This window comes from Octopus bimaculoides, chromosome 23 (assembly GCF_046866305.1).
Source record: "Octopus bimaculoides isolate indiv1 chromosome 23, ASM4686630v1, whole genome shotgun sequence".
NCBI classification, from domain to species: domain Eukaryota; kingdom Metazoa; phylum Mollusca; class Cephalopoda; order Octopoda; family Octopodidae; genus Octopus; species Octopus bimaculoides.
In genome coordinates, this window is record NC_142950.1 from 17049762 (window position 1) to 17061297 (window position 11536).

Sequence of the window (11536 nt, forward strand, 5' to 3'; positions counted from 1 at the left end):
TTATTTTTATTCATATATATATATATACATATGCATATATATATATACATATATATATATATATATATATATATATATATATATTAAAATATAAAAAGGAGACGAACGCTCGAAATGTTAATCCATTTATATCATGAAGCTCTACATACGTTTTGACGGGTGCACTCCAAAATGTCCGGCAGGATAAATAATGGTGAACAGTGCACCAATCTCTTCAGGAGATAACACCACAGCAACTTCTAGCTACATTGTGATTGTTCCCTTGGACTTTTCCTATTAATTGTAAACTATATATATATATATATATAATTATGTGTATTTCTTCTATCTTAATGAATATATATAAACATATATACATATACATATATATATATATTGTTGTATTTGGGGATGGTCATGTTGCCAGTTTAGCCAATAAAAACACACGTACTGTATATTTGGTGTTAATTTACTTCAGATTTATATTACATTACATTAATCATATTTCGGCCAGGGTTCTTTCGTCACACTTCTGTGACTTCATCAGTGGTCCTTTGCTTTCTTCTTTCTATGTGTGTCCCTCCTTGCGAACGATCAGCCATTTTGTATTTTGTATTCCTATTTTATGTGTCTACATTTGCGCATGCGTATCCCTCTATGTGTGCCTATGTTTGTCTAAGTTTTCTAAGTGCATGTGTGTGTATGGGGAGTGCCTGTATTATTTGTATCCTCTGTTAATACATGCACACACTAGCACACACCCCCAACAAACCACAACATATGACAATAAAATCCCCATAAAACGATAGCAATATGAACAAAATATAATACAATACATAGATAAAAAAATGGAATTAAATACTACAAAATTTAATTAAATACAAAAAGAAAAGTAGGTATAAACACATGAACAAATAAATAAATAAAAACAAAATAAATGAACATGTATTAACAGAGGATATAGATAATACAGGCACTCCCCATACACACACATGCACTTACAAAACATAGACACACATAGACACCCATAGAGGGATACGCATGCGCAAATGTAGACACATAAAATAGGAATACAAAATACAAAATGGCTGATCGTTAGCAAGGAGGGACACACATATAAGAAAGAAGAAAGCAAAGCGCCACTGATGAGGTCACAGAAGTGTGACGAAAGAACTCTGGCCGAAATATGATTAATGTGATTAATGTAATGTAATATAAAGCTGAAGCAAATTAACACCAAATATACAGTGCGTGTGTTTTTATTGGCTAAACTGGCAACATGACCATCCCCAAATACAACAATATCTGTTTCAACAAACGATTTCACATCAAAAATCTTGCAAAACAAATATATATATATATATATATATATATATATATATATATATATATATATATATATATACATATATATATATATATATATATATATATATATATATATATATATATATATATATATATATATATATATATACATATATATATATATATATATATATATATATATATATATATATATATATATATATATATATATATATATATATATATATATATATATATATATATATATATATATACGATTTTACAATATTAAAATAAACTAGTACTTTCATACATTAGCAATCATCACGCTTATGTTGTGGTAGTCGTGTTCCACATTTGACAACTATCAGTTCTCAACTGTGGAACACGACTGTCACTACATAAAACTGGTGATTGCGTAACGCATGAAAGTACTAGTTTATTTCAATATTGTCAGATTGTAAGAATTGCAAATAATAAAACGTGAAAATGAGACTATATATACGTATATATATATATATATATATATATATATATATATATATATATATATATATATATATATATATATATATATACGCACACATATATACTGTTGTGTCTGGGGAGAGTCATTCCCTTTTAGTGCCTTATAATTTAACACAAAAAACAAAGTGCATTTTCTATGTCGAAATGAGTTATATTGATAGAAACACTTAGTCTATGACTTTTTTTTCTCTACTCATCTATTTACCACCCATCTTGTTCTCTCTCACTCTCTCTCTCTCTTTCTTTCTCTCTCTCTCCCTATATATATACATGTATATGTATATATTTTATATTTATATATATATATATATATATATGTAAATATTCTATATATATATATATATATATATATATATATATATATATATATATATATATATATATATATATATATATATATATATATGTATATATATATATATATATATATATATATATATATATATATATATATATATATATATATATATATATATATATATATATATAACTATTTATTTATATATATATATATATATATAACTATTTATATTTTTTATACAGGAATCAGCCAATACTGTTTTTATGGTTTACCTCTTGCAAGTATATGTATTTCATTATGTGTATATTTATTGATTTTATTTAATTATTTATTTATATTTATTTATATTAATCTTATTTCCATTTCTATATTTGCTTTCTGTTCATCCTGCACTCTACCACGCTAACCATCCATCCATCTATCCATGCCACTGGTCGGCGCGAAATAACCAATGAACCTCATTTCTGTCACTCACAACGATGGTCAGGAGATGGAGCGACGTGGAAGCAGAGGGAGCATATTGAGCGGGTTGACTGCTATGGACTTCCAATCACAAAGACGCTCCAGTTTCCAGAGTATTGGTGAAAGCGTTGTAAGTACTCCCTTCTCTCTCTTACTTTCTCAGTATTTATGTGTGTGTGTATATATATATATATATATATATATATATATATATATACATGCATGCCATATATGTACATACCTACATATATATATATGTATATATACATGCATATATGGGCACAGGACGTCAAAGAAATGTGAACAAAATGAAAAACGAGAACATAAAAAACAAAAACATGGAAAACGATCTTTTTTTCGAACAACGAAAGAAACAAATACAGAAACGAGACAGGCAACATAAAGAACAATCCCTTCATCAGCTGTCCCCTGTTTAATCTAATCCACGTTTCGAACGTTGTCCCAGCCCAAAGTAAGTGCTGTAACGGATTACTAGACGAAACGGTAGTTATTGAGCCATTGCAGATTTACCAGCGGATATATAATTCCTAAAGACGACAACAATTATTAAACCAAGGCAAACATCTCAAGTCGTATACAATATTGTTATTGGAGAAAATTCGAAGTCTTACAGTTGTTTCTGGGATATCCCCGAGTATGGGATATTCCGCCATCAAAGACAAATACGGAAAAAATAGGGAAAATGGGAATACTATATATTAATGAGATGACAACATAAAGGAAGGGAGTAAAACTATAAAGAGTTGGAAGGAAAGAAGAAAAATGAAGCATAAAAGTTCATAGTTCAACTTTGCGAAGTTATAGAAACAAGAGCATGAGTCATTAGTTGCAATCCCCCACAGATGTATGAGCGTAAGTCCTTAGGTGCAATCCTGCGTAGATCCATGTGGGTTAAAATCCTGATATATTAGACGCGAACATATCAACGTTCAATAACAGAATAGTAGAGGAGGTGGCTATTAAGTAGTAAAATGAAAGAAAAGAAAATAAAGAGAAAGCGAGGTAGATAGAGCGAAGGGTGAATTTTAAGGATTGGCTATAAGATAAAGTAAGGTGTATAGGTGTATGGTGTCTAAGAATTGTGTACGGGGTAGCCGAGAAGATAAGAGAGAAGATGAGGAAATAGAGGAAGATAGGGTAAAAATAGAACTACACAATGAAAACACTAACACCGATCGCAATAACATACCCCTAGCCCGATTACTTTAAACAACTTAAGCATACATGATATAATCCCTACCTCTGAGGGTAATGAACGCACATCTGAAACCGACACAATCACTTATAGGCACACTGATACTAACAATACTAATATATTATAACCACTACAACTGATAATACATATACTTCAAGTAGGACTAGCAATAATATTAATACTAACACCAACGGCAATACTACTATTACTGAAGATAGTACTCTTTCTAACACTCCTACCGCAAACGCAACTATTAATAGCCACTATAACATCACTAATACCTCCTCTACCACCGCTAATACGAACACTATTACCAATGATAATACTACTGCCGCTGCTGCCACTACTACTACTAGTACTAGTAATACTACTGATACTACTACTACTACTACTACTACTACTACTACTACTACTACTACTACTAGTAGTAGTAATGATAATAATAATTAGAACAGCGACGCCGATAATGATAATTGCAATAATAATAATAATAGTAACACTGGCTTTGATATCGATACTAGAAACGACAGCAATAATAACAGCAGCATCACGATCGATTTACCCATTAACACTCTAGCCACTACCAGCACTACCTCATTTCTCTCTCCAATTAACCATCATAGAACTGATAATTGTAACTTCAGATGCGAGACACATTGCCCGCTGAAGCCCAAATGCAGAAGATTCAGCATTGTGTACCGATGCACCGTTCACAACATGGTAAATAACTCCTGTAGCTACTACACTGGATCAGGTACCAATTTTAAAGAAAGGTGTATGCACATCTAAACTCGTTTAAATATGAGGAGAATAGCAATTCCACATCAGTAGCCAACCACATACACCATCTAGTTAATAGAAAAATGCAGTATAAACTTTCCTGAGCTATAATAGACTCGGGTACCCCATATGCGGGTCAACACTCCAGTTCCGGACTCTGCTTAAAAGAAGCTCTCAAAATTTTAACCCACAACTCATCACAATTGTTTAATAAATACAACGAGACCTTCACTACATGTAAGCACAAATTCTTCCGCACTTTTAAATTCTTTCATAAGCTCATCCCCACGAATAGCACCCACATACAATCTCCTATGATCATTAACACATACCCCTTCAATATCTCTATAACTCTTATTTCCATCATATCTTACCTCTCTTCTATCTACCTTACTCATCACATGATAAGATAAATATTAATTCTTTAATTTATCCTTAATCTATTTTTGAACCTTAACCAAATAAATCCCCTAATATAAATCCCCTAACTCTCACTCCCACTCATAAATAATTTAACATTCAGTTAGCTCTTCCATTCTCGACTACCTACTTACCCATAACCCCATTGCTAAAGATAACTTTACAGCCACTGACCTTAGCCAGAACGGACACAAGCAATTACAATTAAATTTCCTCCCCAACAACTTTATGCTTTAAGACTACCACAGACACCTACTATTCTCTCTAAATTCTTTTCATTTTGCTCTGTTTCTTTATGTTCGTCATCTTATCTTCTCGGCTACCCCTACACAGTTCTTAGACACCATACACCTATACACCTTACTTTATCCTATAGCCAATCCTTAAAATTCACCCTTCGCTCTATCTACCTCGCTTTCTCTTTATTTTCTTTTCTTTCATTTTACTACTTAATAGCCACCTCCTCTACTATTCTGTTTTTGAACGTTGATATGTTCGCGTCTAATATATTAGGATTTTAACTCTCATGGATCTACGCAGGATTGCACCTAAGGACTTACGCTCATACATCTGCGGGGGATTGCACCTAATGACTCATGCTCTTGTTTCTATAACTTCGGAAAGTTGAACTATGAACTTTTATGCTTCATTTTTCTTCTTTCCTTCCAACTCTTTATAGTTTTACTCCCTTCCTCTATGCCGTCATCCCATTAATATACACCATTTTCAGTTTCCCTATTTGTCTCTGATGACGGAATATCCCATACTCTGGGATATCCCAGAAACAGCTGTAAGACTTCGAATTTTCTCCAATAATACTGTATACGACTTGAAATGTTTGCTTTGCCTTAATGTTTGTTTCCTCTTAAACAATTATATATATATACATACATACATACATACATACATACATACATACATACATACATACATACATTCATATAATACCAAACTATTGAAGATCTACGCTTCTGACAGTTGTTGACTCCAATGTTTGTGTTGCCTTTTATGTGAGAGTGTGTGGACGTGTATCTTTCTATGTCTGTGTATATATATTTGAATGGATGCGTGCATGTCGTCATCGTTTACATACATACACACACACATACATATACACATACACATGTTTGTGTGAATATTTATGTATGTTTGTATGTATCATTATCTGATAAGCTATGTGATGGCGAAACTTCAAATTTTGGTATAAATGTTTATGCAGTTATTTTTAAAATTAAGGGAAAATCATTAAGTTCTCTTTTGCTTTTTAAATCTGTATTTCTACGTGTGTGTGTGTGTGTGTGTGTGTGTGTGTGTGTGTGTGTGTGTGTGTGTGTGTATGTGTGTCTGTGTGTGCATGTTTATGTGTGTCTGTGTGTGTGCATGTTTATGTGCGTGAGTGAAGGTGTGTACGATAATCTATTCCCTTTGAGACTGGTAGGACCAGTAATCAACGATACAAACTGGTATCGTTCCAGTAGGAATTATGGCATTCCGTCAACCCCAGATCTAATACTTGTTTCCAATGCTCACGATTGAATGAGCTGCACTATTTAGTAAGTTTAATTTTACTACGCACGAAATCGTAATTACATTCCCAAGTGCGTCTTTGAATTGCACTCCCATACCGAGAGTATATCACTGATTACTTTCACACTGTAAGATAGAATAACCCAAATTATATAAATTAAATATTTGTTGCTGGTTCTGTCTTCAGTAGATGGGTTTCCTAATTTCTTGTGATGACGATGCTACTGTATGGTGGATTAAACCAAATTATATTCTTCTTTCTGGTTCTGTTATTCAACATTCGTGTTCCTAAAATACATTTCTGCTCTTGGATGGGTTCACACACGCTGTTCTTAATACATCATTGTCTCACTGAAGTTACTTCTTTATAGATTGTTACAATAACTAGAAGGCGGCACAGTTTAAAATATCGCTAAAGATAAATGTGTGCGCGTGTGAGTTTGTGTGTATATGTGTGTGTCTGGGCGCGCGCGTGTTGTGTGTGTGTTAATGAAAATGACAACTATAGACGTAACTTCAATAAATTAGAAATACAGTTTCAATCTTTAACTACTTAGTTTTAATACAGAGTCCTTATATCAAGTTATTACACATCACATAAGGGATATGTGCGCGTATGCGTGTCATATATATATATATATATATATATATATATATATATATATATATATATGTTCTTGTTTCCAATTAATGTTGCAGTTAGAAGCATAGAAGGTCGAAATTTCGAAGTCTCCTTTATCACTATTCTTGAAAATGTACAATAAATGTGCTCTATAAAAAGTATTGAGTACCCCTTCAATTTAATGTAAAATTGCTTTTATTGTAACTCAACTCAAAAACAAGCATTACTGTGTGTGTATGTGTGCATCCATGTGCGTGTGCGTGTACATATAGTGAATGTATGCATACAAGTTCACATATACTTATGCATGTGGACATATATGTAAATATAAATATACATATGCATAAACATAGGCATGTGTGTGAGTGCGTGTGTGTGTTTATGTGTGTGTGTACATCAATGCATAAACAAGCACTTTCAGCACCAATTTCGAGAATGTGCCATAAATTCATACCAATAATTACGAATTGATACATACGTAACATACATACATACATACGTAACATACAACCATACCTTCATGCTTACGTACCTACGTACATACATACATACATACATACATACATACATACATACATACATACATATGTACGTATATATGTACATATATATACATACATACGCATGTACTTACATAGATTCATATTTACTTGTATTTATTTGTATTTGTGAAAATTCGATGGTACACATTTATGTGTGTTAATGTTTATGTACGAGTATGTGTTGTTCTGCATGTGTATGTGGGGTTTTAGCTTATATATCTAAGTGTATATTTATAGTGCTTGCAAGTTCGTGTGTTTGTATGTGATTTTGTATGTACATATATATTCATGTTTGTGTGAGTGCAAATATGCAAATATGTGTTTGTATATATGTATATTTGTGTTTGTGTCCTTTTGTGCATGAATATATATTATACACATGCATACGCTTGTATATATGTGCATCATATATATTCAAGCAAAAAAAGACATACACTTATATGCACATATGTGTATAAATGTATTATACACATGTGTATATATGTATTATTTATGTATATTGTAATTTAAATGTTGGGAAACTGAAGAACGAAACCAGATATGTATTTACACATGTCTATAAATATATATTTGTTTAGCCGGAAGTAGACCTACATTTCTCACCTTATTAATGTTCATCAGCAGAATGAAAGAGAAAAAGCAGTATATAAAATTCTCATTATTGATATATGTTGAACATATTGATATAGGATTTAGTTACCGTAACTTGTGAGAATTACCAAATGGAACCGAATCGAAAATAATAAAAACCAGTCGGAAATCTGTTATTTCCAAAAACACTCCTCTTATATACGTAAAACATCGCACAAGCGTGAATGTATCTGAGTGTATGCACGTATCGATATCGACGCCTGTATTTTTAGTAATGTGTTTATATCTGTGCTTGTATGTATGGATGAGGGCTTGCAATTTTGTTGGTATGTGCACATGCGTGCATGTACGTATGAATATGAGTGCATATATTTCATTTAGCATGTTTATATGTGCGTGCATGAACGTATGATACCTGGGAAATGCATGCATAGGACCACCCTGCCTGACAATGTTGCACCAACAGAGATGTCACCTCCTACGAACAGAACAGAATCGCAGGAGCACAGAGAAATGTGAGCTACGCAAGTCCAGAGCCAACTACTTGCCTTCATTCACAACAGAACACCAGTGTCTAACCTGCGGCAGAACCTTCCAAGCGCGCATTGAACTGATTCGACACCACAAGACACACCATGACCCTTTTCCCATGTGATATCCTTGGTTATCGTCGATACATAAATTTGTATGCTTGTGAGCGCGTGTGCTCTCCTGTTAGCGTACAAATATGTCTGTAGGAATGTGTGTGCATAGTTTTATTAATATGTGCATATGTGAGAATTTGTGCGGGTTTATGTGTATCTATGAAAATGCCTATCTGTATATTTATGTGTGTGTATTTAGGCATGTATATGTATTGTTTTGTATATGTTTGTGTTTGTGTCTTTTTGCTAGTTTTATATGTGTGGTATGATAAGACACATGATTTAACGGTTAGGGTATTCGGCTCACAATCGTAAGGTTGTGAGTTCGATCTCTGCAACTCGTTGTGTCCTTGATCAAGACAATTTACTTCACATTACTGCAGTCCACCCAACTGGTAAAAATGAGTTGTACATGTATTCCAAAAGGTCAACATTGTGCCACTCTGTCACATTGAATCTCCCTGAAAACTATGTTAAGGATACGCGTGTCTGTGGAGTACTCAGCCACTTGCACATTCATTTCACGAACAGTCCATTCCGTTGATCGGATCAACGGGAAATCTCGTCGTCGTAACCGATGGAGTGTCAGTTTATATGTGTGGAAGCGTATTTCGTATGTGTTTGCGTATGTGCGTGCATGTTTTATGTTTGTGTGTGTATGTAAATTTATGTTTATGCGTACGAGCAAATTTTTTGTGTATATCTGTGTATGGTTATGTTAGTGTATGTGTGCGCATATTCGTATATGTTTGTGCGTATATTTATGTGTTTTTATGTGTGTGTATGTTTATACCTGAAGATATTTTTTCAAACTACAATTTTCAATAACAAAATTCTGTTAATATTTTTTCTTTCTTTCTCATATTTTACATTTCAGATGCAATTATTTTCCGGGAAATAGTTCCAAAACATGGCACAGAGGAGTAGAGTCATAGTGCCAACAAAAGTGTGTCAATAACAAAAAACAACAAAAATATTAAAACAGAAAAAACAATAATCTAAAACAGAGAAAAGAAAGAAAATTTCTCTCAATCCAGTTCGATCGCAAACAGTTGGAGTTACCTCCCTTTGTTGTAGCATTCTTCACTCAAAAAAGTACATATGTTGACGTTTATTTCATATTTTTGTTATTCATAATATTTTCCCCCTTTCTTCCTGTCATTTTGTATCTTCTACACTGCACAAAGAAAAACAAAAATATGAATTTAAGAAACACACCAACAACACGGTTCCAACCGATTTTCGTTGTTTTCGTAAAACCCTTTACCTTGAGTCACCCCCCACCCCTCATTACATTAATCACCTATTTTTATGATTTATGAACTTCTTTTTTTCTTCTCCTTGTGTGAAATTGTGATGTAAAAAGAAGTAATAAATGAAAACAAAGCAAACACTTGGTGTATTACTCAAACCATGAGTAACGAATATAATAATATTGGTAATAATAATAATAATAATAATAATAATAATAATAATAATAATAATAATAATAATAGTGGTATGAAAAAATAACAAAAATTCTATGAAATTAAAAATGAAACCTTTATTTTAAAGAACGAAATATTAGAAACGAAAATTTCGAAAACAAAAAAGGGATTTTGTTGTATTGTGCATTACAAGTATATTTTCTCTTTCTGCTTTCTTTCCCACTTTTCTTCCCCTCTTTCCTTCCTTTTTCTTTCTCTTCTCTTCCTCAATTTTTCTTCCTCTAAGCTTTTTTGTTCTTCTTTGGTCCTTTTGTTTTCATTCTTCTAATGCTTATTATTCGTCTTCATATCATTCGTTTTTATTTCTATATTTCTTTCTTCTACTCATTCGCTTTATTCAAATTATTTTTTGTCATTTTCTTTCTTTCAGTCTTCTACTTCATTATCTTCTACGTCTCTCTTCACTCTTCATCACCTCTTGTTCCCGCGTTTTCGTTCTTTTTTCCATTCTTCTTCTTCTTCTTCTTCTTCTTCTTCTTCTTCTTCTTCTTCTTCCATATATTCTATGCCTTCCTGTTGATCTAGTTATTCAGTCCACCGATTTTTTCAATTTGTTTACATTGTTGGTACTGTTGTTCTTCTTGTTTCTAAATAAGTTATATATATGTCTATGTATGTGGTGTGTGCGTGTGTGTGTGTGTGTGCGCGTGTGTGTCTCTGTGTGTATGTATGCACATGAGTAGATAGATAGATAGATAGATAAATAGATAGATAGATAGATAGATAGATAGATAGATAGATAGATAGATAGATAAATAGATAGATAGATAGATAGATAGATAGATAGATAGATAGATAGATAGATAGATCTACCACTATGAATACAAGTTTTGCAATAAGCAAATGCTATGAAACGAATATAGATGAAAAAGTATGTTAAAATAATTAATTTTTTGCCACTTGAGCGTAATTTCTTCAGGTTGTCTTCCTGGAAAATTATATTTTTTCTTTGTTTTTGTTTGAGTTAGTTGTTTTCAAGGGCTTTTGGGTTGGTTTTTTTTTGTTTTGTTTTTCTTGGAATTTTTTTTGGGGGGGGGAGAGTTGAACACATTTAAAGTTGATAGCTTCCTTCGTCGCACAAAATATCACGACGCTCAGCTACAAAGATATAACGATAACGACCATGATG

The 11536-nt window shown here is 32.4% G+C and overlaps 1 protein-coding gene across 1 annotated transcript in view; it reads left to right on the plus strand.

Moving 5' to 3' along the window:
• The window catches only part of LOC106871154 (SCY1-like protein 2), a 726002-nt gene extending 715691 nt beyond the window's left edge, over positions 1 to 10311 (plus strand). The window contains exons 19-20 of the mRNA XM_089340062.1: positions 2604 to 2708; positions 9798 to 10311. Coding sequence (XP_089196188.1) covers positions 2604 to 2708; positions 9798 to 9821 — 129 coding nt within the window. The 3' untranslated portion in view covers positions 9822 to 10311. The remainder of the gene's footprint in view (positions 1 to 2603; positions 2709 to 9797) is intronic.
• The last annotated feature ends 1225 nt before the right edge of the window (positions 10312 to 11536 follow it).